Source organism: Odocoileus virginianus, chromosome 2 (assembly GCF_023699985.2).
Source record: "Odocoileus virginianus isolate 20LAN1187 ecotype Illinois chromosome 2, Ovbor_1.2, whole genome shotgun sequence".
NCBI classification, from domain to species: Eukaryota; Metazoa; Chordata; class Mammalia; order Artiodactyla; family Cervidae; genus Odocoileus; species Odocoileus virginianus.
Genome location: NC_069675.1, coordinates 1,903,887 through 1,931,701, shown reverse-complemented (window position 1 = coordinate 1,931,701; position 27,815 = coordinate 1,903,887). Strand labels below are relative to the sequence as shown.

At 50.1% G+C, this 27,815-nt stretch overlaps 1 protein-coding gene and 1 long non-coding RNA gene across 3 annotated transcripts in view; one reads left to right on the top strand and one right to left on the bottom strand.

Annotated features, from left to right (window-relative positions):
* The window catches only part of MALL (mal, T cell differentiation protein like), a 31,390-nt gene extending 4,785 nt beyond the window's left edge, over window positions 1-26,605 (bottom strand). The window contains exons 1-2 of one of the 2 annotated variants that reach the window (XM_070474110.1): window positions 26,367-26,605; window positions 3,483-3,650 (exon numbers count right to left, since the gene is read on the bottom strand). In XM_070474110.1, coding sequence (XP_070330211.1) covers window positions 3,483-3,650; window positions 26,367-26,471 — 273 coding nt within the window. In that variant the 5' untranslated portion in view covers window positions 26,472-26,605. The remainder of the gene's footprint in view (window positions 1-3,482; window positions 3,651-26,366) is intronic. The other variant, XM_020876853.2, reaches the window with a different exon arrangement.
* Window positions 8,658-11,526, top strand: LOC139037065 (uncharacterized). The gene is made up of 2 exons (XR_011489854.1): window positions 8,658-8,730; window positions 11,331-11,526. It is a non-coding gene; the product is annotated as an uncharacterized lncRNA (long non-coding RNA).
* Window positions 26,606-27,815: the final 1,210 nt, after the last annotated feature.

Below are 27,815 nucleotides of genomic sequence, written 5' to 3'. Positions count from 1 at the left end.
GCATTTTGCAACCCCTAAAGAATATTCATCAGAAGACGAAAGAGGACATTAGAGAAAAGAGTGATGGGGTAAGGTTGTCACGGTGAAAGGAGGACTACCAGTCACCATGTGTGATGTGACTTGAAGACACTTATGAAGCATCCCTGCCAGAAAAGTTTAACCTATTTCAGTTTAGCCTTTAGGTGCTAACTTCTGGCTTACAGAAAATTCAGTAATTAGAGGAGTGAGTCAAGTCACACCAGGAAGACGCAAACAAACCAAAATGCAGGACCTTCTACACAGTGGTGCCCAGCCTTTTCAGCACCAGGGACCGGTTTTGTGGAAGACAATTTCTATTCATGGACCGTAGGTGGGGGGTTGGTTTCAGGATAATTCAAGTGCATTACATTTATTGTGCACTTTATTTCTATTATTATTATATCAGCTCCACCTCAGATCATCAGACATTAGATCCTGGAAAACCCCTGGTCTATGGGACAGCTCACCACCCAGTTTTTTCAGTAAGTCACCGGCAAGTAAAACCATGATAGTGAGAAGGTAGGAAGGAAGGAAGGAAGGCCAGGAGTCTCCAAATGGAGAAAATAGGATGCAAGTGTCAGACAGTTTTATGTCTCTCTTAGGCAGCAGGAGGAGACAAACAAGTGTTAGATTTTCTCCCCCTTCTCTATACAAATTTAAAAAGAGGTCTCTCTTAAAATTTTTTGTTGCCTTGAAGATACCTGGCTCCACCTGAACTTAACTTTTCTCAAACCTTGAGCTAACCAATGCGTTTTTCTCATGGAAATATTTGTCTTAAGCTGTGTTAATGAACTATGTATTTACCCTAGACTCTGTCTTCAAGTTGGTTCCACCTAAGACTCAGAACCTACATGACAAACCAGTATGTTTTACTCATGCAAATGTTCTCTTAAGCTATGGTAATGAGACTGTTTTTGCTTGGAAACCTGCCTTTCTTCAAGATTCATGTCAATCATTTTATGGCCTGGGACAACTCACCTTGTGCCAATGTTATCTCAAAATGCATGTTGTGGGTGAGGGGCCTGGTGCCAGTCTCTGAGTTTTGAGACATTTCCTTTCTCTAATTAACAGCTTGCTGATAGATATATAACACACTACTTAAAGGCTGGCGGGGGGCAATCTTTCTGCCCCCTTCTGATGTCTATGTCAGAAGCTTGCTTTATCTCTTTTATACTTTATTTAGTAAAGCTTTATTACACTAAAGTTCTGAGCAATCAAGCCTCGTCACTGGCCTCGGGTTGAATTCTTCTCCTCTGGAGGCCAAGAATCCTGGTGTCTTTCGTGGTTCGGCAACCACCTATTGCAAAATAGATTAAAGGTACTCAAGAAGCATCACTACCAAGTGCAAGTGGGCCTGGTGAGGACCTCGATTCAAACAGGTTGACTGCAAAAACATATTTCAGCTATAATGGGAAAGAAAGTGAAGTCACTCAGTCGTATCTGACTCTTTGCAACCCCATGGACTGTAGCCCACCAGGCTCCTCCATCCATGGGATTTTTCCCAGGCAAGAGTACTGGAGTGGGGTGCCATTTCCTTCTCCAGGGAATCTTCCCGACCCAGGGACTGACCCGGGGTCTCCAGCATTGTAGGCAGATGCTTTTACCATCTGAGCCACCAGGGAAGTGACTGTGTTATAACAGGGGACAGTTATAATTTTCCAGGACTGTGACCTGTGTCTTTGATGATAACGAGGAATTATCGTTAACTTTATGTAAGTTTGATAATGTAAGAAAGCTTATGTATTTTTTGGAGGCATTCTGAAGTGAAGTGTGTAGAATGGAATGACATGGTGTCTGGGATTTACTTTAAGATTCTTTAGGAGAAAAAAAAGCTAGGTGAAGCAAATGTGATAAAGTCTTGAAAATGCTGGAATCTGGGTGATGGTTACATGAGGATCCGTAATATCAATACAATCCTCCCTACTTCTGTTTTGAATTATTCAATAGAGAAATATTTCCAGTGGTTATCAGGATGGTGTGATGACATGAAAAATATTTAATGGATGGCATAATAATAAATGAAAGACTCTACATCTAAAATGATTGGTTCAGTGAGATTTATACATTTTGCACAAAATTTGCCAGGAATGGGGAAGAACGAATTGTGATAGGTGATTGTGGTAAGACCTTGAGATCAGGGTTATTCTTTTCCTAATAGATTTCTTTCAATACTGCTCAAATGATTTTACCATAAATTAAAATTAGAGGGAAAATGCGTCAGGATGTGCTTGCTACAGGAGGAGCTGGGCTGTGCGTATATACCTATAAAGGGAGGCAGTGGAGGGGAGTACAAAGCAGGATGGATTCCAGCAGAGGAAGGCTTTTATTCCCATCTAATAGTTGTTGTTTAGTAGAGAAGTCGTGTCTAACTCTGCGACCCCATGGACTGTACTCCACCAGGCTCCTCTGTCCATGGGATTTCCCAGGCAGGAATCCTGGAGTGGGCTGCCATTTCTTCCATCAGGGGATCTTCTCAACCCAGGGATCAAACCCATGTTTCCTGCATGTCCTGCATTGGCAGATGGATTTTTTACTACTCCGCCGCCTAGGAAGCCCTATCTAATAGTTGTTGTTCAGCTGCTAAGTCATGTCTGACTCCTTGGACTGCAGCATGCCAGGCTCCTCTGTACCTCGCTGTCACTTGGAGTTTGCTCAAACTCATGTCCATTTGAAGGAGGAAACAGACAGAACAGGCTTCATCTTGAAAGCAGGACTCCATCTTGGGCCGGACTGTGGACTTTGAGCTATATGCCCAGTATCTATGGAAATGACATACCAATGGAAAACCAGACCCCCCGGATGAAGGAGCCTCAGGACTTGCACCTAGACTCTCTGTCACCTAAAAGAGTGTGCTAATTATCTCTGTAACAGAACAAAGTCATAAATCCCATTATACTTATGGGGTATCACCACAGGCCTACTGATAAATGTCCACTGTTGAACTATCTAGGCTTATGACACGTGAATCATGGGTTAACTTTGATAGTATCTCTCTTTTACCTTGTCCAGACTAGTTTCAGGAAATTTGGTGAGGTGGGTTTGACCATGTACACTTAGGGTATATAAGGTTTTCACAAAAACTAGTCGGGGTCTTTGGCTAAGAGGAGACTCCGCCTTGGGCCCGCCGGTGTAATAAACTACACTCCACTATCGGCATTGTCCTTCTGAGTGAGTTTGTTTCCTGGAATGCGTGGCCACAACACACTGAGTCGATGATGCCATCCTACTGTCTCATCCTCTGTTGCCCCCTTCTCCTCCTGACCCCAGTCTTTCCCAGCATCATGATCTGATAGTAGACACATTCAGATAAAATGTTGAGATTCCCCAGGGGCCCAGCCCAGGAAGTGTCTCTGGTTCCTCCTCCCACCCAGGAGGCTTCCTCCTCCCACCCGTGTTTGTCCTCACGCCCAGGACAATGGTCTGGGAGGAGCCTCAGGCCCTGGGTCTCTCTTCCTGATTCTTACCAGAATTTTCCAGGACTCATATCTTTTGTAAAATCCAAACACATAAGACAACAGGAGCATCAGGGAGATGAGGAAAGAGGTGAGCGAGACGTACATCACCCATCCTTGTAGCAGTGGGCTTGCTACCTGCGTGGCTGCCACCAGGATCCAGACCCAGACCCCAAATATCTGTAAGAGAAAACACAGAGGGGTTTCATTGGCTGGTGTTGAGTGTGATGTGCTTTGCACATTTCCCATCTCTGTCCTCCTCTGGCTTTGGTTAAGCACTCTTCAGGGCCTTCCCTGGTGGCTTAGGTGGTAAAGAATCTGCCAGCAGTTTGGAAGACCGGGGGTCGATTCCTGGATCGGGATGACCCCTTGGAGAATGGAGTGGCTACCACTCCAGTATTCTTGCCTGGAGAATCCTATGGACAGAGGAGCCTGGTGGGCTACAGCCCACAGGGTCACTAAGAGTGGGACAGGACTGAGCGACTAGCACTTTCACTTTCGTTTTTGGTCTTCTACAGTTTGTGCAATGGTGACACAATATGTTGAGGTATGGATACCTTTTTATTAAATATGCTTGGTATTCATTTTATATTCAATATCTGATGATCCCATTGTCTTGGTCTCGAGAGCCTGGTTCTGTAGTTTGTGGCTTTGCTTCTGTTAATGTTCATTCCTATTTACCTTTTCCCTCCTGTATTTGTTGAAGCTTGATTGTGATTAAGATGGTAGGCTTAGCTCAGTTCTAAACAATTCTCTTAGATACTTTTTGTACAAAGAGCTCCACTTACTTCTGTCTAGCTCGGATGAAAGATACACAACTTTCAGGTCCTGGGACTAGCAGCTCTCATTTTAGGAATAAATGATACAGAGACACAGATGTGGGCTTCCCAGGTGTCTCAGATGGTAAAGAATCTGCCTGTATTGCAGGAGACCCGGGTTTGATCCCTGGGTCAGGAAGATCCCCTAGAAAAGGGAACAACTAACAACTCCAGTATCCTTGCCTGGGAAATCTCATGGACAGAGGAGCCTGCATGCTACAGTCCATGGGCTGCAAAAGAGTGGGACTCAACTGAGTGACTAACACTTTCACTTTCAGACAGAAATAAGTCACTCCATCCCTTATGGGGCTCCCACTGCTGTTGTCCTGGAGGTAGAAGCGCTTTTGAATTTATGGAGAGCTCTCAGGCTCCTCCGAAGAGAAAGGCAACAGGAGGAGAAGCCAGAAGAGACCAGCGAGTGTACCATGAGGCAGAGCTTCTTCACCTCTTGCAGGTTGGGAACATCCCCGGAAGCCTGGCTGCCTCTGACAGCACATTGCCCAAGGCCTCAACAAACAATCTCCAGGTGAACTGTGGCAGTCCTAGGCTGGACGCGGGACTGCCCGTGAGCGAGCCGGGGCCACCCCGTTCCAAGCAGGAAGAGTGGAGGGGCAAGAGCTGCTGTCCTCCTGAGCCGGGCTCTTGCGTGTTGATTACAGTGACCAGTGGCTGACGCTGAGGAGGTGCCGGGCATGGCTTGGGGGCACCTGCCCCACCAAGGCATGAGAAACGCCTGAAGATGCTGGCCCACTGCCAGCACCCAAACAGTGCTGGTTGTTAGCGGCAATTGCATTCAGGACTTAGTGACTGTGCAACCTATAAAATTTTACACTCACATGAAACCTCTGAGGGCAGAGAATGGTCTGTGCCACTCACCGATGTATTCCTGGTGCCCAGCCCAGCGCCTAGAGAAAAGCAGGTAGGGAGGGTGTCAAAGAGCATTCTTTGGAATGACTCAATGATAAACCCATGGGCTTCCCTGTTGGTAAAGAGTCCACTTGATGCAGGAGACCCAGGTTCATTCCATGGGTGGGAAGACTGCCCTGGAGAAGGAAATGGAAACCCACTCCAGTATTCTTGCCTGGAGAATTCCATGGACACAGAAGCCTAGTGGACTATAGTCCACGGGGTTGCAAAGAGTCAGACACAACTTAGCAACTAAACCACCACGATGATAAACCCACCACCACTACCTCTCATTCACTAGGGGCTTTAAGGTTATAAAGTGCATTCACAGAGGTGTATTCACCACTGGTGGTCCAGTGGTTATGAATCCAACTGGATATTCAGGGCACATGGGTTCCCCCCTGGTCCAGGAAGATCCCACCCACATGTGTGTGTGCCACGACTACTGAGCCCCATCTTTAGAGCCCACACTCCACAACAAGTGTAGCCCTCACTTATTGAAACTAGAGGAAGCCCTCACACAGCAATGAAGACCCAGCACAAAAACAAATATATAAATAAAATGCATTTGTTCAGATGGCCTCATTTCGTCTGTACAGGAATTCAAACTCCCGTGGGCTCTCTATAGCGAGCTGCCACTTGATACCTGCCGCCTCTTGCTGCCAGCTTCCCTGCCTCACCCCTACCAGGCCCCTCAGTGCTGGCAAAGCCTCTCCCACCCCAGCTCCTGCCATCAGAGACCACCCTGGGCAGACACTACCGCACGTGCATCTTCCGCGTGTCCGCACTTCACTCTCAATGTGTGAGACGCTGCCCTCGTGGGGAGCATCGGGAGAAGGAAATGGAAGGAGGGACTGAGGTCCGAGGCCACGTGGGCCCCAGAGCAGGGCCCCGGTGGGCCTCTCCTCCTAGCCATCATGCCCCAAGGTCAGGGCCTCTGAGCATTTGGGAGAATCTACTCAAATTGCCCCGCTTCTTCTTGGTGTAAAGGTTGCACAATCAGCTTTATGCAAAGGAATGTTATTTGCTTTTTATTTCCACACCCTCTATCTTCTGAACATTAGAAGGGAACCAAGGCCACGGCCAAACTCCAGGTGAATTTAAAGCTAGTGGAGTTTGCTATCCTGTTTCTGTCTCAAGCAGCCTTGGTTGGATTCAATACAGGGAAAACAATTTCGAATATTTGTCTTGACTTTTTTTTCTAAACTTATATTTAGCTTTCCAAATTTGCTTGGCAACCTAAATCGTTCTCTCCTTTTAACCCTCATTTTTGGATATCTCAAGAGCTGGAGATATTTTTAGATGTTGGGGGCTGGCCTTCAACTTGGAAGAAGATTGTATTAAAGGCAGATATTTCAAGCAAGTGTATTTCAAGTACTATTTTGGCAGTGTGTTTCTTAAGAACAAACACAGATTACTCACCTGTGCGTTTTCTAAAGGTTGAACTGAAACTGGAAGGGATCACTTAAGGGAGGGTAGAGCTTAACAGTAAGTTTATTTATTACTCATTCTTCTCTGAAACATGAAGAATAGGCCCCTCACATCTAGAGAGCTGGTTAAAGAGCTAGAGGGGGAGAACTGGGGTAACAGCACCCAGATGCAGTCAGGGGCAATGGCCAATTCCAGGTCAGGGCTGGGGAGGATGACATATCATCAGAGCAGACAGCAAAATGCTTTCAAAGGCTCTTGGGGTTAGGTCAGAAGGATTCAGAAGGTTGCTGCTGACTAAAGATGGGGCAATTTGACCTTCAGATAAATATAATAACTACTATGGATTGCGCCTAGTCACTCAGTCTTGTCAGACTCTTTGTGACCTCATGGACTGTAGTGCACCAGGCTCCTCTGTCCATGGGATTCTGCAGGCAAGAATACTCGAGTGGGTTGCCATTTCCTTCTCCGGGGGATCTTCCTAACCCAGGAATCGAACCCATGTCTCTTGCATTGGCAGGCGTGTTCTTTACCACCGCACCACCAGTGGGTTGGACTCTATCAACCAAGTTGAAATCCATGAGTTGAAAATGATGCTTTTAAAAGCCCTACTTTGGTCATTTTTGGAGGATGCTTATTATTTTGGAAGGCAGCCATGTTTACCACTATACCACCAATAATTATTATTTTGAAAATTACTTAATAAAGGAAAAGAATTATGCCGAAATGCGTGGCATAAGGGTAAGGAGCTTCTAAAATACATAAATTCCTGAGCCTTAACCCTCAGAGCCACACCCTGAGTCCTGCTACTCCTGGGACCATCCGGGGACTTTGAGGAAGCCCCAAGGTCTGGGTGTTGCCCCAGAGATTCCGATGGAGTTGGTGAGAGAGGCTGCATTGTTAAAAATTTTCCCAGATGAAGCAGTGAAGACTGAGAAGCCCCAGGGCCCATCCTGTGGCTTCCAGGCTCTTCCACTCCGGTTCATGCAGAAGCAGTACTGATGCTTCCGGCTTCAAATCCTAGCTCTGCTAAAGGGGAAAGTTATTTAACTCATCTCTGCGCCCATGTCCTGGTTCATCAATCAGAGGAGGTGGGGAGGACTCCTCTCTTCTGGTTCCTGTGAGCATTAGACGAGTCTCTCATGCACAGGGTGAGTGTTGAGCAACCATTGGCCGTGTTATTAGCTATAAGGATATGGGAGGGACTCTTCCCCGAGAAAGACCCAGGAGAGGGGAAGTCCAAGGCCAGTGATCCTGAGGGATAGGAGGCTCAGTTCCGGAAGAGCTGGGACACCAATCGGTGAGGAGATGAGAGAGCATTGAGGGGGCACAGATCTTTCTAAGGAGGTGATGAAAGCTTTGGTCACCTAGAAAAATGTGCCTGCATACATGCGTGACTTTATCTACAAATGTGGGGACTCACAGTCCCTCCAAGGCCACCTGCAGCCCCCAGGTCGAAATCCATTACCATTTCCAGGATAGATAACGGTGCCATCAGCCAGTCTACTATTTTGATGACGTTGATTAAGATATTAAATGCATATACTCTTTGACCCAGTAATTTCACTTTGGGAATTTGTCCTATAGACAACGCACATGCACAAAATGGTGAATATACAAGGTTGCTTATTGAAGCCTGCTGGTTACAGAAAGATAAAGAAGCATCCCAAATATTTCATCTGGTGGCGGGGGTGGGGGTTGTGAAAGCAATTATGTCATACAGCGGAAAACTCAGCGGCCTTCAAAGAGAATGAAAAACTCTGTATATCAGAGTAGAACAAACCCTAGAATTGTACAAGGCAGAGAGCAGCGTGCCCAGAGTGCTATGATTTACATAGAAGAAGAAGAGAATGTATAAGCGTATGTATGTGTATATGTGCATTGGTTTGAATATTTCTGGAATGAGACCCAGTGAACCAGTCATGCCCTGGCCTCCTGGGAGGAGAATTTCTTGGCTCAGAGACAAGATCTTTTAAATGAATCCAAATCACCAATATACACATTGAAAAAGAAAGAAGGACACTGGACTGGATGATGAGGGCTCGCTTCAAAAGTCAAAAGATTTTGCAGCGAAGTGAATGGACCTAGCGACTGGCATACTGAGTGAGGTAAGTCAGAAGGAGAAACATGAATATCATATGATGCCACTTATATGTGGACTCTTAAAAAATGGTACAAACACTTATTTACAAAATAGAAACAGTGTCTCAGAGGTAGAAAAGAAACTTATGGTCACCAAGGGAGAAGGGGGAGAGGGAGAAATAAATTGGGAGATGGGGGTTGACATATGCGTCCGTATATGTCCACACGTGGACAGCTAGCCTGGCGGGCCACAGCCCGCAGGGTCGCGAAGAGTCGGACACGGCACATGTAGCACAGGGAGACTCAGCGCTCTGGAGGGACCGATGTGGGAAACAGTCTGAACAGAGTGGGTACCTGCGCATGTATAACCCGTACACTCCGCTGGGCACCTGAAACCAGGGCAACGCTGCAAAGCAACTACGCTCCAACAAGGACTTCTAAAAGGATTTTGAACGGGAGTGACAAGAAGAGAATTGCCGTTCCTTTGGGGAGAGTGGACGTGTCTTAACAGGACAAAGCAGGAGGAGAGCCGGGGGCCTCTGAGGGGTGCAGGGGCTGGGCGCACTGCCCCAGCGCCGTGAGCTTCACTCGGATTGCCTGTGAAGACAGAGCTGCCCTAGCAATGACCCCGTGTGAAGGGGGAGGAGGAGCTGAAAGACACCAGGCTCAGGGCTGCACCTGGGCTCCTGGCCACAGCTGGGAGGCGTGGTCCCAGTGGGGCCCGTCATGGGGTTGAGAATAGGAGGAGATGCTGGCCATACGATACTCTGGGTGATACCAGTGGCAGGTTTTTCTGCATAGCTGGGCGTTATTTCAGCCTGGTGGGTCCACTCACCACTGACACTGCATTCCTTTCCTTACCACTGGGCTTGATCTTCACAAAGCGTTGGTGGCCCCTCCTCCCCTTCCCTGGTACTCAGGTGAACACAAGCTGCAGGAAAAAGGCGAGACTCGTGGGACTTCCCTGGCGGTCCAGTTGTTAAGAATCCACCCTGCAATGCAGGGGACAAGGGTTCAATCCCTGGCCAGGGAGCTAAGATCCCACACGCCGCGGAGTAGCAAAGCCCACACGCTGCAACTACTGAACCTGCAAACTCTGGAGAACTGCAGCTGCTGAACCTGTGTGCTGCAACGTAAGACCCAACGAGGTCAAATAGAGAAACAAACATCCAAAAAGCAAAAACGAAAAGGCCAGACTCGAGACAGGGAGGCCCAGGAGGTGAGGGGGCCAAGCGAACTGCGGGCTCCTGCTCCCTCTGATGGCCTGGAAACAGTGAGCCGAATGAAGGACAAGGCCTGGCTTGTCCACGACGGGAACCAGGACCATTTCGGGGTCCCCTCCGATGCTGAGATGTTTCAAGATGAAGAAAACTACTGTCCCTCACATTCAAGTAGCCACGGCCCACATTGTATGAGCCCAAGTCCCTTGGCCATTGTTTACCTTCCCAAAACTGTGATAAAAGACACTGGACAAAGTGTGCCTTTTTAACTGCTTTTAAATGCACAGTTCAGTGGCTTCCCGGGGGCTCACACTGTAAAGTATCTGCCTACAATGTGGGAGAGCTGGGCTCAATCCCTGGGTCGGGAAGATCCCCTGCAGAAGGGAATGGCAACCCACTCCAGTATTTTTGCCTGGAAAACTCCATGGACAGAAGAGTCTGGCGTGCTACAGTCCACAGCGTAGCAACGAGCCAAACACAACTCGGTGAATGAGCACAGCAGTGTTCTGTCATATGAATATACCACGTATCTATTGTATTTGCAAAGTATTTATTTATTTACTTATTTTTGTCTGTGCCAGGTCTTAGCTTCGGCATTCAGGCTCTGGAGTGCAGGCTTAGTTGTCCTTCGGTATGTGGGGTCTTAGTTCCCCAACCGGGGATGGAACCTGCGTCCCCTGTTTTGGAAGGCAGATTCTTAACCACTGGACCACCAGGGAAGTCCCCTCATGTCTATTTTATTTATTCATCCTTTGAGGGACACATGAGCTGCTTCCACCTTTCAGCTACTGGGGGTAGTGCTGCTGTGAACATGAATGTACCACGATATGTTTGATGCACATCCTTTAAAGGGAAGAGTAAGATGAGGCCCATGCGGGAGCTGTTGTTTGGAGCCCATCTGGCAATTCTGTTGCAAAACGCCCAGAGAGTCACAGCCCCTTCAAACAGAGCACCCCCTGTTCGTGTCACCGAGGCCAGCACAGGCATCCCTCGGGACTTTGGTACTGCGCACTCAGAATGCCTCAACCCCAGGGTGATTTAATGGTTTAAATGGTACAACAGGAATTAGATCTGTGTTTTATTTTCCGACCGTGCGGTATGTGGAGTCTTAATTCCTAGACCAGGGATCAAACCCATGTCGTTTTAATGGAAGCATGAGCCTTAACCACTGGACCACCAGGGAAGTCCCTAGATCTGTTAATCATTTTTTCAATGCTAAGATTTTAAATTGATTGTAAAAATAAGATTAATGTTATCAGCAGAGGAAGTCTTTATTATGTTATGTTCCTTTCAGGGTCTAGTGCTGGTTGCAAATTGTGGGGAACATACATTTTGTATTCAATTTTTTTGTTATTTTTCTATTTTGCTACATGGCTTAATAATATAGTCAATTCTTGTTGTTCTAGGTAGTTCCGTCAAGTTGCCCTGAACACTGGCATGTTTAGGTGTGAAGAGTGAATCATCGCTCCTTGGGAAATACAGACTATGTTCCTATAAGCTTATGGTCAAAATATCGTCATCAACTGATCAACATATAACTTTGTTTTATGTGTCTTTCTGTTTAAAGACACATTATTCAATATAGTTAATATGTAATGTTAATCCATTAATATCGAGCTGTCACCAACAGCTCTATAACTATATGCCCACCTAACACTTACTTTCTATGTAAGGCAAGTCACTGCCTTGCCAACTTAGGAACACTAGACATAACTTCAGCAGTGTACTTGGGCTATTTTGAAAACTAAAATCACCAACAAAAAGCCAAGCACAAAAATTAGCAAGATGGGGCACTAAACAGACTTGGGAAAGGACCCTGTTAATACTATGAGCAAGGGCTCATAGTTAATACTTAGTTAATACTAAGGCAAGGGCTTCGCCACTGGCTCAGTGGGTAAAGAACCCACCTGTGATGCAGGAGACATAGGAGCTATGGATTCGATCCCTGGGTTTGGAAGATCTGCTGGAGGAGGACATGATGACCCACTCCAGTATTCTTGCCTGCAAAATCCCATGGACAGAGGAGCCTGGCAAGCTATAGTCCAAAAGGTCAAAAAGAGTTGGACATGACTGAACAACTAAGCGTGCATTTAGGAAGGCAGGCATTGACCTCAGGTTGAAATGTGTGTGTCTCAGATTTGTGACTCGAATTTTTTTCTGCTCTGCCTCGAATGACACATGTCTTCGAATCTGTGTGACAACACCTCAAGTATGGATTGTGGGGTTACAAATAAAGTTTGGTGAGCAAGGGAACTTGGAAACGCAGAATCTGTGAGTAACGAGGCCCGCCTGTACTTTCAATGCCATCGTTACATTCTCTCACGTTGATAAAACTTCATTTACTCAGTGAGGCCCCAGGGCAAAGAGGGTGGATGTTTCTAGCTTTTCCCTGTTATAGACAATGCCGCAGTAGGTAACACTGCAAAGAGAGCTGTCTTTTTTTAATTCTTTCCATGGGGCTTCCCTGGTGGCTCACCAGTAAAGAAGCCTTCTGCCAATGCAAAAGACACAGGTTGGATCCCTGATCCGGGAAGACCCCACACGCTGCGAAGCGACTCAGCCTGTGCACTGCTGAGCGTGTGCTCCAGAGCCCGGGGACCGCAACTGCTGCGCTCATGTGCTGCAACCACCGCAGCCCACCCGCCCTGGAGCCCGCGCGCCTCAGCAAGAGAAGCCCCTGCAAAGAGAAGCCTGAGCACCGTGACTAGAGGGTGGCCCTGCTCGCCACAACTAGAGAAAACCCCGAGGAGTGGCAAGATAAATACATAAATTCTTCCTATGGAATAAATTGCCTAACTGGGTGTACTGGTGGGCAGTGGGGTGGGGGTGGGGGGCAGGAGATGTAGCAGGTGACTTTCCAGCATCCATCAGGCTCAACATAGCTCTTGGCTGGGACACACACCCTGTGTCCCACACAGGGTATGTGTCCACAGGCTGTGACCACCCTGGACAACGAGATGCAAGCCTTCTGGGTCCTGGGAAGGGTTTCTTTCTGCCTCAGGAATGAGAGAGTTCTGTCCTGCTCTCACCGTGGCTTGTCTGGGTTTAGGCCTGGAGCTACAATGAGGAAGAGGAGAGAGACGGGAAGAGGCTGGGTTGGATGACACAACTGTGCTGCTAAAGAACCAGCCTAGGCAGAGCCCTCCAGCTCCTCCGGGCTTCCAGGAATGTGAGGTCTTCCACTTCCCTTCTGTTCCAGCCATTCTGAGCCAGTGGCAGCCCCCGACACAGCACTGCTAAGGACCTGAGAGGAGAGTCTGATCTCATGGACTATGCCCTTCCCCACCTCTTAGAACGCCCCCACTTGGCTTCCCAGAATCCCCAGGCCAAACTCAGCCACCACCCAGCAGTCTCCTGAGCCTGTGCAGTCCCCCCAGCGCCCAGACTTCCAAACGGCGGCTGAGATCTGTTAGTGGGTGATGAAATCCACCTGCTCACTACCGGCATTAAAAGGTTAAGTAGGGACTTCCCTGGTGGTCCAGTGGCAGGGAGCCCGGGGTTCGACTCCTGGTCAGGAAGGTAAAGATCCTGCATGTCACAATGAAGACAGAAGACCCCACACGCCACAACCAAGCCCTGGAGCAGCCAAATAAACAAATAAACATTTTAAAAAAGTTAAATAGACTAGCAGCAACATGAATGAACCTAGAGATGGTCACACTAAGTGAAGAAAGTCAGACAAAGACAAATGTCTTATGAGATCACTTACATGTAGAATCTTATAAAGATGCAAATGAGTTTATTACGAAACAGACTCACAGACATAGAAAGCAAAATCACGGTCGCCAAAGGAGAAAGGGGAGGGAGGGATGCACCTGGGGTTTGGGATTAACAGACACAGCACCATGTATGAAACAGATAAACAGCAAGGACCTACTGTATAGCACAGGAAAAACTATGTGCAGTATCTTGTGAAAACCTGTGATGGAGGGGGACTTCCCTGGTGGTCTAGTGGCTACAAGTTCACCTTGCAATACAGAGGACATGGATTCGATCCCTTGTCCAGGAAGATCCCACAGGTCTTTAGCAGCTAGGCCAGTGCTCGCAGCTGCTGAAGCCCCCTCGCTAAGAGCTTGCAACAAGAGCAGCCGCCACTCGCTGCAACCAGAGAAAGTCCACCAGAACACTGAGGACCCAGCTCAGCCACAAATAAATGAATAAATCTATCTAAAAAAATAATGGAAAAGAATCTGGAAGAATATATATAAATCACTTTGCTCTGCATCTGAGACTAACACAACATAGTAAATCAACTTTACTTCAATAAAAAGTAGCTTGTTTTGAAAAAAACAGGTAAGTAGACTAGTGAAGAAAATACTGTGGATTGTTCATAGGAAGGGGAAATACTGTTTCCTGAATCTTTTGTTTAATTAGTCACACACACACACACACACACACACACACACAAAGTTGCCACGGAAACACATTTTTTTCCGTGCATCATGGCCAGGAGTGGACCCCTAGCTCCAGTCTGCTTCTTTCTGCTGAGAGCCTTAGTCCAGGCTGGTGTGGGCCCCCTGCCCCCCAGAGCCTCCCCGTATGCTCCCTGGCGTCAGCTCGAAGCTGTGGTGGCCTGGTCCCAGGGGACCACGCTGAGGTCTGTGTGGGAAGCGTGAGCCTCTGAGAGGAGGCAAGCAGGGACACTCGGAGGAGCTCCTGGAACGTCCTCCGTCTGCGGTGATGGAACTTGGCATAAAGCCACCAGGGCCTCCACAGCTGGCGGATAGGGGCCCAGCCTCTTTCAGGCCCTCCCGGCGGGGAGGGCAGGCACCCCTGAAGTCCTCACCCAGCTGCGGCCCTCCCTGGGGGCGGCGCAGGAAGCCCAGCCCCCATGTGGGTTCTGATTGCCACCATCTCTGCAGCCTGTGAAGCTCTTTGGGCTGGCATGTCACCTCCTTTGATGGGGGAGGAAGCCGGTTCTGAGAGATCAAGTGACCTCCCACAAGTACCCATGAGCAGGGGGCATGTGGCCAGCCTGGGCTGCGGTCCCGGACTCCCAAACCACCAGCTTTATGTGGAAGCTCTAGGCGCCATAATTCAACCCAGGGCCCTTCCAAAGACCAGTCACTACCAGTCACAGTCAATGAGAATTTTCTCTCTGTGGCTTTAAGGGTAACAGGAAATTGCCTGCCCAGGCCCCGTGAACTCCCACGAGGACCCCTGTCTTATCCGGTCCACTCCAGAACAATGGTGCAGGCCACAGCTCCGTCCACCCGCCCCATGCGGAACAAGCCATGTTAGGAGCTCCTGGTACCCTCAAGGGCTCTCAGGCCTGGGCTGGCCCCAGGCCAGGGAAATCAGTGCCTGCCCTGGGGTGTGAGCCCAGGAGGGGCAGGATGCCGTAGGGAGGGGCTGGTGAGTCAGAGGCCAGGCCTCCTCTGCTTTCCTCCCCTCCCTCCATCGCTTCCTCCCCTGGGACCGCACCCACCCATTCAGACCCCCCACCCCCTCTTCCCACTGGCCCAGCTTCTCCTTGACTCAACAGTACAGATTTACAATGTAACATAAACTAGGATAATAAAAGCATTCTTATTCCTCAAAAAAAAACCCAAAAAAACTAAGCCTTTTGGGGAACACATCCCACCCCCCACTTTTTATAAAAAGCTTGTGTACCTTAGAACAGTTAGAAAATACAGGAAAGATGTAAAGAAGCAGTATAAATGCATATTGCTCCCCACAGTGGCCTCGTAGACAGACTTCCCCATTCCCCAGCCCCACCACCTCCCTTCTTGGCTCCACTGTGCTTATTAACCTTGTGACCCTTCCCATTGTCCCCAGGAAGTCCTCCCATGAGCCCCTGGGCTCAGGGGAGGTCCCACCTCCTCCTTCCCCCAGGAACTGCTGACATCTTGTGACCAGTGTCCATGTTCCTGCCCTTAGGCTCCGAGGACCCAAGGATGTCACCATTCACTCTCGTCCCCGGGGACTCCTGCCCAGCTTGCTCCTTCCCTGCTAGTCTAAGACCAGATCCTTGAAAACAGGTACTGGACCAACGTCACCTCCTCCAGGCAGCTGCTCTTGTTTACTCCTCCCTAGCTCCTGGATGGAGGACTCTGCCCTGTGGTCTTGAGTCTTTGGTGTGGGGCAGGGAGCCTGGCACAATGCACAGGTGCCCAGCGTGTGCTGTTGATCGACTTGGGCAAGAGGCAGGAGGTAGCCTGCTGGACTCTCCACTCACTGGCAGCTCAGGCTCGCCTTTGTGGGCCTGCTGCCCACCCAGGTGGCCGGCCCTGACGCCTTCTGGGCCCCCCACTGGCCCAGACATGGACGGGCATTTCTGCCAGGTTGTTGTTTAGTCGCTAAGTTGTGTCTGACTCTTGGGACCCCGTGGACTCTTGCCCACCAGGCTCCTCTGTCAGTGGGCTTTCCCAGGCAAGAATACTGGAGTGGGTTGCCTTCCTTCTCCAGGGGATCTTCCTGACCCAAGGGTGGAACCTGAGTCTCCTGCTTGTCAGGCAGATTCTTTACCACTGATCCACCTGGGAAGCCCATTTCTGCCAGGAGCTGGGACCAAATGGGAACAAACACCCATCTGTTTTATCCTCACCCATACCCTCACACATAGGAAGGGCTAGCCAAGAACGTCCTGTCAAAGAGGACAGTGTTCAGGGTGGTCCAGTGGCTGAGACTCTTGAGCTTCCAAAGCAGGGCACCTGGGTTTGCTCCCTGGTCAGGGAACTAGATCCAACATGCTGCAACTTAGAACCTGCAGCCAGGAGATTGAAGACTCTATGTGCCACTAAGACCCAGCGCAGGCAAATAAATTTTTAAAAAAGAGAGAGAGAGGAGGATGTTCAAACAAACATACCACTCCCTCCCACCCAGCATCATGTGGGCAGAGAGAGTCAGATGGACAAGTAGGGGCAGAGAATCCCTCCAAGGGAAGGGGCTGCGGGAGGGGGTGTGTGCGACGTCTTTGAAATAGATCAGAGTACTCTGGAGCCCCACACCTGTGTTATCTGGCCCCCGGTGGGAGTCCATGGAGACCCCACCCTGGGCTGCACTCTGGGTCCAGCCTGTGGCAGCAGTGACGGAGCTGTGCCCCCAAGGAGCCATGGGCCTGTCGCCTGCTGCAGCGGAGCTGGCCGAGACAGAGGACCTCTGACTAGCGGAGGGGCAGGCCGGCTGCAAGGCGGGAGAGGAACCAGGGAAGGGCTGGTGAGAGCAGTCACGGCCAGGGAACACGTGGGCTCCTCCACCCGCCCCACTCTGGCCTACTTCCTGCCGCTGCCAGTTTGGACAATGCTCTAGAAACCTGTCCTCGCCCCGGGGAAAGTTCTCCAGGCAGAGCACCCCCGGCAGGGCGCTGGCTGCAGGTGGGGCCTGCTTATCGGTGAGCCTTCCTATCTGGGGCCGCACGGTCCAGGCGACAGTATGCCAGGGCACCCGGCTGTTTCCTTCGGGGCACCTGCTGTGAGAGGCGTTCTCCTGGGGCCTGGCGTTCCAGCAGCAGCCTTGGTGGCCTGTCTTGTCCGAACTGAGAGAGGCCACCAGCTCAGGGAAGGCTGCATGTGGTTCAGCCGAATTCTTGGGAGGAAGAACAGGGCCTGAAGGCGGGGAGTGTGCAGAACTGATGATGTGGGCTGTTAGTTCCGAGGGTCCCTCAGCTCAAACCTGTCTTGCTGTGGTCTGCTCTGCCACTGGTCTTTTTCAGTTTTGTTTTTTAATATTTATTTATTTATTTGCGTGCACCAGGTCATAGTTAGGGGCTTCCCAGGTGGCACAGTGGTAAAGAATCTGCCAGCCAATGCAGGAGATGAAAGAGAGGCTGGTTCAATCCCTGGGTCAGGGAGATCCCCTGGAGCAGGAAATGGCAACCTGCACCAGTACTGCTCCCCGGGAAATCCCATGGACGGAGGAGCCTGGCAACTTACAGTCCATGGGGCCATGAAGAGTCGGTCACGACTGAGCGTGCACGCACACAATTTGACTAGGTCCTTAGTTGCAGCATTTGGGATCTGACTCCCTGCCCAGGGACTGAACCTGGGCGCCCTGCGCTGGGAGCACGGAGTGAGCCACTGACCATCAGGCAAGTCTGGAACCCGGATTCTTGCGAGGTCCTGGCACTGGGGGGACTTGAGGGGGCTGACTAGGAAAGGAGGCTTTTCTAGGTCCTGTCACCATCACTCCTTGGGGTTTTCCCCAACCTTAGGGTCCCTGTGCCTCTGCTCTGGGAGACCACTGGCCTCAGCATACCCCCTCCCTACGAGGCCCACAGCCCGCTGGGTGGGCCCCCCTCACGTGACTCCTGGGTGCATGGCAGTCGCTTCGTGTACTCATCAGCGTCTGGGGCTTCAGCTTCTTCTCTCTGCCCTTTCAGCCTTGCAGCAATGGTGCAAACAATCCCCTAGGCTGCATCCTATCTGCGAGCAGAAATTCCTGGGCATTCCATTCTCTCCCAAAGATGATGGGCACCAATTACTGTCCTTCCTACCTAGTCTCCATCTGCCCCCGTCAGGCATCAGACTCCCCAAGGTGGGGGCCATGTCTGTCTTCTGCCTCTTTACAGTCCTGTGGTTGCCATGGGGTAGGGGCTCAATAAATATTTGTTGAGTGAATACATGGGATTTAAGTGGGATTGTCTTCCTCTTTCCTTGCAGTCTGAGTGTACACGTTTGTATACATTTCCTTACAGTCTGAGTGTATACACTCCTCTGAGTCCTGGGAAGCCCTGTTAAGAACAAGCGAATATCTAATCCCTTAATCCAAACCCTGGAAAGAATACCAAATTCTCACCCTGAGCAAGCTTGTCCTGACAGCGTCCCTAAACTCCAGGAGCCTTTAACAAGTGAGGCTGTGCACCCTTACTTTTTCCCTGTCTCAGGGTGCTCTTTAATGTTCATGCATCACCCCTTTAAGACAGGATCTATGACTTACCATATCCCTTTTATTATTTATTATTGTCTTTTTATTCTTGTAACCCCCTGAGAGCAAAGCATGAATCTAGAACAATAGTAACACCTCAGTAAGTATTTCTTGGTTTGCAACTGAAATTTGTTCATGAGAGACTCACACTTTCTAAAAAATTGTATTTATTTATTTAGCTGTGCCAGGTCTTTAGTTGTGGCATACAAGCTCTTAGTTGTGGTGTGTGGGATCTAGTTCCCTGACTGGAGATTGAACCTGGGCCCCCTACACTGGGAGTGAGGAGTCTTGGCCACTGGACCACCAGGGAAGCCCACAGACCCGAGGTTTTTAGTAAGAGGTTTGGCTGACCACCACCAAGAACATGGTGCGGGCTAACATTTCTTGTGCGGATGCTTCCAGGAAAGTCCTTACTGCAAACCCAGAGTTGTCTTAGCAGATCTTTGCTGATGCTGCCCCGTCGTTGAGGCTCAGAGTGGTTAAGTCACCTGCCCAGGGTCTCACAGCCACTAAGCAACAGAGCCAGGCTTATCCCTCTCAACTGGCTGTGTGGCGGAACCTGGACACATCAGGGGCCTCTGAGGGGAAGGGCTGGGCCTGGGGCCAGGAAGCCAAAGTGGGTCCGGGCCACTGGGGAGTTGGAATCTGGGTCCTTCTTACGTGGCCCCTCTCTGCTCCTGCTCCTCCGCCGTTCTCAGCAGCCTTGCTTTCCCCCAGCCTCACACTCTTTCTTCCCGGTTCCCTCTTCCTATTGCAGCTTCCCAGCACCTCCATGGGCATCATTTCGTTGGGTCTCAGTGGTACCCTGGCCGTGGAGGCCTTTGATCCCCCGGTCCTGCAGGGGCTGGGCGAGGTCAGAGGGGGCGAGGCCGGGGACCAGGTATGGAATGAAGGGAAGAGCAGATGCCCCAAAAGATGAAGAAAAGCTGGAGCAAACTGAGTTTACTTTTGCTGCTTCCCAGAAGTATAGAGAATTGAAAGCGGAGCAGAAGGAAACAGGAGAAAGGATTTTTCCTTTTGGAAAACTCAGCTTCTAAAGAAGTGTTATAACAAAGAGGAAGGAACCTGCTTGCCCTAAGCCAGGCCCAAGATGAGCCCTACTTCCCTCTCTCAGCCCCACGCAGTTGACAGATGGCTCCAGGGTTCAGTAAGTTCTCAGACAGGCTTTTACATCCAGCCTTGCCTTACGTGTGTGCTCTGTCGTGTCCAACTCTTTGTGACCGCACGAACGGTAGCCTCCAGTTCCTCTATCCATGGGATTCTCCAGGCAAGAACACGAGTGGGTTGCCATTTCCTCCTCCAGGGGCTCTTCCCAACCCAGGGATCCAACCGCATCTCCTGCATCGCAGGTGGATTCTCGACCACTGACAGCCATCAGGGAAGCCCATTTACATATAGACAGAGTAGAAAAAGAAATCGGCTGAATTGCAGGTGAAACTGGGGATGTGGATAAGACATCAAGGTGAACTTCACAGCTGCAAAGTTCTGGAATGAGCTTCTCGGGGAGCGGGTGGGGGAGTGTGGGTTGGGAGAGGGGGTGGGGGGTGTCAGAATATTTCCTTCTGACCATTGTGCAGGCAAATTAAAAAGCTGAAAACATTGAACACTGAACAGGGTGTTCAAATCATCTTTCCTTTTAATCAGCTGACTCTCTAGAAACCTTCTCAGCTATTTATTTATAATGAGTCAAGTACTAATTAATAAGTGAACTAGTGAAAAGGTTGGACTCCTTGGACTCTTATTTATAAAACTCTTCCTAGTTGTAGTCGCTGGGGTTAGTCCTATGTTCACCCTTTCATCTTGTTAAAAAAAAAAGCTGATGAGCCAGCTTAGAGCAGGCAGGGACTCAGGGGGTCACGTGCTCCCTGCCCCAGGCCCGACGCCCGCAGTGTTTGCTCTTAAGAGCCAGGCAGTGAGGCTGTGAGTCACCTGGCCCCTGCCCACCCAGCGCTGGCACCAGCAGACTCCCACACTCACAGAGAGATGGAGAGAGGAAATAAACAACGTCTGCTCTCACCTTAAAATGCACCGATTCAAAGCCTCCTCAAGCTTGGAACTTAGGTTTTGAAATTAATACTGTTTTCAGATGAGAAATCTGAATTCAACCGTAAACCAAGCAAAATGCAAACTTAAACATTAAACTCTCTAAAGGCTCATCCATTGCCCGTGGAAATGTAAAATGGTCCAGCCACTCTGGAAAACAGATTGTCCATTTCTTAATAAAAAAATGAAGCAGACACTTACAGAAATCATACTCACTGTGGCATTTACCCAGAAAAGTGAAACTTACATTCACCCAAAAGCCTATATGTGAACGCTCATAGCAGCTTTATCAGAATAACTAAAAATTGCAAAAGACCAAAATGCTTCTCACTACGTCAGTAGTTAAACAAACGGTGGTAAATCCACACTGTGGAATATTACACAGCAATGAAAAGGGATACACTACTGAAATGCACATGATTTGGATGGACCTCAAAGGCATTATGGGGCTTCCCAGGTGGCATGGTGGTAAAGAATCCATCTACTGATGCAGGAGATGCAGGGGACTTAGATTTGATCCCTGGGTCAGGAAAATAGCCTGGAGGAGGAAATAGCAACCTTCTCCAATATTCTTGACTGGAAAATCCCATGGACAGAGGAGCCTAGTGGGCTACAGTCCACAGGGTCACAGAGAGTCGGACACAGCTGGGCAACTGAAGCGTTCATGTAGACATTATGGTGAGTGGAAGAAGCTAATCATTAAAGACCGTGTACTGTATGATTCTATTCATTTCTGTGACTTTCTTGAAATAAGAAAATTACAAAGATGGAATTAGTGGTTTCCAAGGGTGGGAAGGGTGGTGAGAGGGAATAAGGTAGCGGGACCATCATGTGAAATCGAGGGTTTCCCTGCTGGTCCAGTGGTTAAGACGCCATACTTTCCCTTCAGGGGGCGTGGGTTTAATCCCTGGGCAGGGAACTAAGATCCTGCATGCCACCCAGCGTGGCCAACAAAATTTAAAACAGAAGCAGGAGGGAGGTCTTCATGGTGATGGAATGGTTCCATGTCTTGATGGTAGTGGTTACATGAATCTACACATGTGAGAAAATGGCATGGAATATAGACATAGCCCACGAACATCAGTTACCTGGTTGATATTGTATTAAATAGTAGAGAGTGACTATGAAAGCTGTGACTACTGTGTGGGAGACCTCTCTGAAATGTCTTTGCATCTGCCTATTAATATATAATCATGACAGAAGTTTTAAAATGTGCATTTTAGTGTGAAAGACTAAAATAACGTTATTTAGGCAAAGCTCTGTAGAGGCCTTCGGGGAGCAGAGCTAGCCGGGAACATGCAGACCCCCAGCGTCCACGCTGTCCTAGTCTGTCATCATCATTGATACGAAAGAGCCAGAGATTCTTGGCAACAGAGGTGGCGCGAGGACTCAAGGGAGCCCTTGTTGAATTCTGCACGCCTAGAGTTTTTGGTCCCTCGCTCCGTGGGAAGACTCTCGCTGTCTCGGGGTACAGTGGCTGGATGGAAGTACGCCTGCAGTCACCACAAGTGTACACCCTGGCCACCCCCTTATGGGCCACCTGTGAATCCAGGTTACGGATTTTGCCTTCTCTGCCCCTTTTTGCTGTCCTGAGCTCCCAGTTTTAGAATCCACCTCCTGGAAAAATCTGCTTTCTGCCTTAGAAAAACATGGCTGTCTGTGATGCTTAGGTCCACAGACTGAGAATCTGGGACCCCAAGGTCTGGGGCTCTGTGGTCAGCTCTGTGTGTGGACGCAGTCAGCATACTCAGGAGGCCCAGGACAAGGGGACTTCTGCTAGGCTGGCCCTGCTCTCTCCTCTCTAGCCCAGCACATCTGCTCATGGCGATCAGAATCAACCACCAGGGACTTCCCTGACCATCCAGTGGTTAAGATTCCAAGCTTCCACTACAGGAGGGCTCAGGTTTGATCCCTGGTCAGGGAACTAAGATCCTGTGAGCTGCTTGGCATGACCAAAACAAAACAAAACAGAATCAATCACCACCTGGAATTCTCCTCTCCTCTCCTGTTTACCTCTCCATCCATACCCCAGATATGATGCATGCTTGGTCGTATATTCCATGCTGCTGCTAAGTCACTTCAGTCGTGTCCAACTCTGTGCGACCCCATAGACAGCAGCCCACCAGGCTCCTCCGTCCCCGGGACTCTCCAGGCAAGAACACTGGAGTGGGTTGCCATTTCCTTCTCCAGTGCATGAAAGTGAAAAGTGAAAGTGAAGTCGCTCAGTCATGTCCGACTGAGTGACCCCATGGACTGTAACCTACCAAGCTCCTCCGTTGATGGGGTTTCCCAGGCAAGAGTACTGGAGTGGATTTTGCCACTGCCTTCTCCATATTCCATGCTAGGAACCCTCATTTAAGGAGCAAGCAGATGCAAAAGAGCATGTACAGAATAAATTCATTAAATACACACATATGTGTATAAATGGGCTTCCCTGGTAGCTCAGCTGGTAAAGAATCTGCCTGCAATGCAGGAGACACTTGTTCGGGAAGATTCCCTGCAGAAGGGTACCCACTCCAGTATTCTTGGACTTCCCTGGTAGCTCAGATGGTAAAGTATCCACTGGCAATGTGGGAAACATGGGTTCAGTCCCTGGGTCAGGAAGATCCCCTGGAGGAGGGCATAGCAACCCACTCTAGTATTCTTGCCTGGAGAATTCCATGGACAGAAGAGTCTGGTGGGCTACAGTCCATGGGGTCACAAAGAGCCAGACATGACTGAGCACGCATGCCTGCATGCATATATATGGGTTATATTTCTTTCCATAATCTTCTAAGTGTTCAGTAATGAATAAGGATTCCTTGAGAATTAAAACTAAATTTGTGATAAGGAAACATCAGACAAGGCTTAATGGAGTGACATGGTACACAACAATTGATCGGTATTCTTCAAAAGACTCAAGACAAAGATGGTGGGAATTGGCTCAGATTAAAGTAGATGAGGGACTTCCCTGGTGGTCCAGTGGTTAAGACTTCACCTTCCACTGCAGGGGATGCAGGTTCAATCCCAGGGAGCTGAGATTGATTCCACATGACTGGTGGCCAAAAAGCCAAAACATAAAACAGAAGCAATATTGTAACAAATTCAGTAAAGACTTTAAAAATGGTCCACATCAAAAAAACCAAACAAACCTTAAAAAAAAAAAAGTATTGAAATGGTCATGTACACATGGCTATATTTATCAAGGATAACCACAGGGGCCTATCGTATAGCTCATGCAGCTCTGCTCAAGGTCATATGGCAGCCTGGATGGGGCGGGGTCTTGGGGAGAATGGATACACGTGTATGTGTGGCCGAGGCCCTTATAGCTTATGTATGGCTATACCCCAATTCAAAACAAAAAGTTTTTTTTAAAGAAATAAAATGTAACCAGAAAATCAAGTTAAAATTAAATATACTTAATTTAAAAAAAAAAAAAGAGTAGATGAAGGAGTGATGGCCACCAAATGCCACTCAGAATTCTGAGCTGGATCCTGGATCAGGAAGAAGACATTTGTGGGGACTATCAATCTGAACAGTTGATAGTCTAACACTGCTGCCAATCCCCTGATTTTGACGGTTGAGCTGTGTGAGATGTGGCCCTGAAGGGAAGCTAAGTAGAGAGTATATGGGAGCACTCTTACTATTATTGCCAGCATTGCTATAAACAAAAAATCATTTCAAAAGAAAGCTAAATGAATGAAATGCAGTCAGTGACAATACCCCACCCCCTAAGATACCTAAAGCCCTAGAGCCCAGCACAACCATGCACTTTTCTCTCCCCAGAAATTCCATCTGCAGGAGCCCAGTGTCCTGGGGGTGACTGACCAGATGGCCCTGCAGTCCTTACTCTGGAAATCCCATCCCTCCAGCCTTCTGCCAGCTGGCCTCTCCTGGAGTGCAGGCCGTTCCCCCTCCTGCCCCGCAACCTGGAGATTCAGCCTGTCCTTTGAGGTCTGACTGCAAAGTTGCCTCCCAGGTGGTAGGCTGGGACTCCTCTCTGACTTGACAAGGCTGGACGGCCTCTTCTTGCTTGTACCCAGCCCAGGACAGTGGCCGCCTGCCAAGCATCGACTGACTGTATCGTGGAAGCGCTCATGGGCCTTCCTCCAGCAGATGGGGAACCTGGCAGGGTAGTCGTCCTGTCACCAGTGGCTGGTGTGACTGACATGGAGCACGTGCTCCAAACACGTGGGGGAGTCCACCCCCACCCCGGCCATTCTTGTGGTTGTTCCAAGGCGAGGGGCACGCCCGGTCCAGAGAACTCTTGGGAGCACAAAGATGACTTAGTCTGGTAGGATGCCCTCCCTTGTACACCCAGGCCTGGCAGAAACCTATTCTTGGCTGGGGTTTCAGCTGGAGCCACCCAAACGCCGGGCCCACCCCGCCTGGCTTCCCTTTCTTATTGCCACCAATGGGCATCCTTTAGCCAGTTTATGTCAAAAGGCGCTCAATCGGGCTGGCCTTCCGGGCAGACGACAGGCCGAGAGGACCTTCCTGCCCAGCTGGGCATTGGAACCACTCTGCCTAAGGCCAGTGCTGCCAGCTCAGAGCAGCACCACAGAGGAATGGAGAGAGCGACATGGAAATGTACATCACCAAATGTACACGAGACAGCCAGTGGGAACTCAAACCAGTAATGACCCACGGGGTGGGACGCAGAGGCAGGTGGGAAGGGTGTGCAAGTGAGAGGGGACGTGGGTGAGCCTGTGACTAACTCATGCTGAAGTTTGGAAGAAACCAACACAATGCTGGGAAGCAATTGTCCTTCAATTAAAAATGAATGAATTTAAAGAAAGAAAGAAAACACCTCCCGCAAGCTAGATATTTCAGAAGGTATTCAAAGACTGAAATAAACTCCTCTGCCCTAAATCGTTCACCAGGCTTGTGTCCCCACCAGTGAAAAGGACATGGTGACAACTGGCTCAGAGTGGACTCAGGTTCTGATGAACATTCTGAATTCAACAGAGCTTGGGGCCAATTTGGCCATAGAGACCCAGAAAGCAAGGCAGTGAGAGGTCGTTGAGAGCACCCAGGGCGTCTCACTGTTTTATGGCCTATGTAGTCTTAAGCAACCTCCCCTGGGGAGTCCACAGAAGTCAAAGTTCAGTGTCAATTAGGAAAATACAGGAAGGGTTACTCTCAGAAGGAAAGGCAGAGTGCCCCGGTTTCTAACTTTAAAAAAGTACAGAAGGCAAGTAGTTGGAGGAAAGAAACCACAAAATAGAAGTCCATTCCTAACATCTTCTTGAGGATCCAGGACACGTTAGCGATTCCTTCCGGCCTCCGATCACCAGGTGGCCTGCCCAGTACTCGAGCTGGTTTCGTTTTGGGAGGAGGAGACCCACTCACTCTGCAGAAGCCCAGAGGCGCTCTGGGAGGGATTAGGGGACTCCGGGCCCTGAGCTCCACAGGAGACGAGAGGCCACAGCAGCTCTGGACCCGGCGCTCCTTCCCCAGGGGCCTGCTTCCAGCTCCAGGCCAGCCCCTCCTTGCTCCCTCCCACCCCTCACCCGGCCACACTTCCTGCAGGTGGCCCCCGTGGCCGCACTCACCAGCTCGGGCAAGAAGAAGGCGTAGGGGATGGTGAGAAACAGCGAGACCCCAGAGGGCACGTCGGGGGGTGCATGGCTGGTGGCGGGCGGGTCCCGGGAGGCCATGCTCTCACCCTCTGCCTGGCGCCCTGGCTTGGCAGCCCGTGCCCGCAGCCCTTCAAATATCACCTCCTGCCTGACACACCCATCAGACGTCGCCTGGAAGGGAAAAAAAAAAAAAGTTCCAGCCAAGCAGGTCCTTCCACTGGCTGCAGCCAAGAGAATCCTCAGTGAAATGCGGTTTGTGCATCAGACAGGCCTTCCACCAGCTGCGGCAGAGCCGCTCAGGAAGGTGAGCAGGAGCCTCTTCCTAGACTTTTTCCTCCAAGGAAGTTCTGAATCCCAGGCACGCTATTCCAGGGGAGGCCAGCTGCAGCAGCCGCTTCCACCTGGTGCCCAGAACAGGCCGAGCTGCCCGCTGTAACAAGGACCGTTCACTGAGGCCGCTCAGTCGCGTCTGACCCTTTGCAAAGCCCAAGGACTCTAGCCCACCAGGCTGCTCAGTCCATGGAATTTCCCAGGCAAGTATACTGGAGTGGGTTGCCATGCCCTTCTCCAGGAGATCTTCCCAAGCCAGGGATGGAACCAGGTCTCCCACTTGGCAGGCAGATTCTTTACTCTCTGAGCCACCAGAGAAGCCCTGAGGACCTCCTAGGAACCACGGAGACTTCAGACACCTCTGGGGCTCCCTACAGCCCAACTCGTGGCTGCTTTGCTTCTTTTCTGAGCAAGGAGACCCAGACTCTGCCAGGTCAAGTCAAGGTCACAGCTTGCCCCGCTTGCCCCTGCTCCATCCTTGAGGACCCCACGCCAGTACGACTCCTGCCTGGCCCCGGCAATGTGACCCTTCCTTCTCTGTCTGCACTCTCGTCACTGTCCTTCTCTCCTAGTTTTCTCACCCAGCAGATGGAGGCCTCCTTCTCTGGGGTGACTCTACCCCAGTAGGAACCAGGGCCCTCCTCCCCTCCCTGCCCGGCCCCCTCACCGAGCCAGTGCCCGGGAGCCGGGTTTGCAGCCAGGCCAGTTCCTTCCTGTCTCCTGCCTGCCTGCCTGCCTCCAGGGCTGTGACCCAGCGGCCAAGAGGCTCCTTTCCTGCTAAAGACGGGGCCTGGAGATGTGGGCCCTTCGCTTGTCTGCCTTCCACTCGGCCACCGTGGAGAATGGCCTAGCGCCCCAGAGTCCGATGGGGACACTCAGGGTTGGGGTGGGGGGTTCCTTCTCACTGGAGTGGAGGGGATGTGAGAGGACCGCCCTGCGAGCTGGGGTCAGGAGACGTCCGCCGCGGAAGGCCAGTTCCTGAGCAAAGACAGTGCTTCCAGGGTCTGCCTCCCCCACCTCCCCTGGTTGGGGGAGAGCTGGGAAAGAGCCAGAGAACAGGGGAGATGGGACGAATGAGCCTACAGCAAAGGC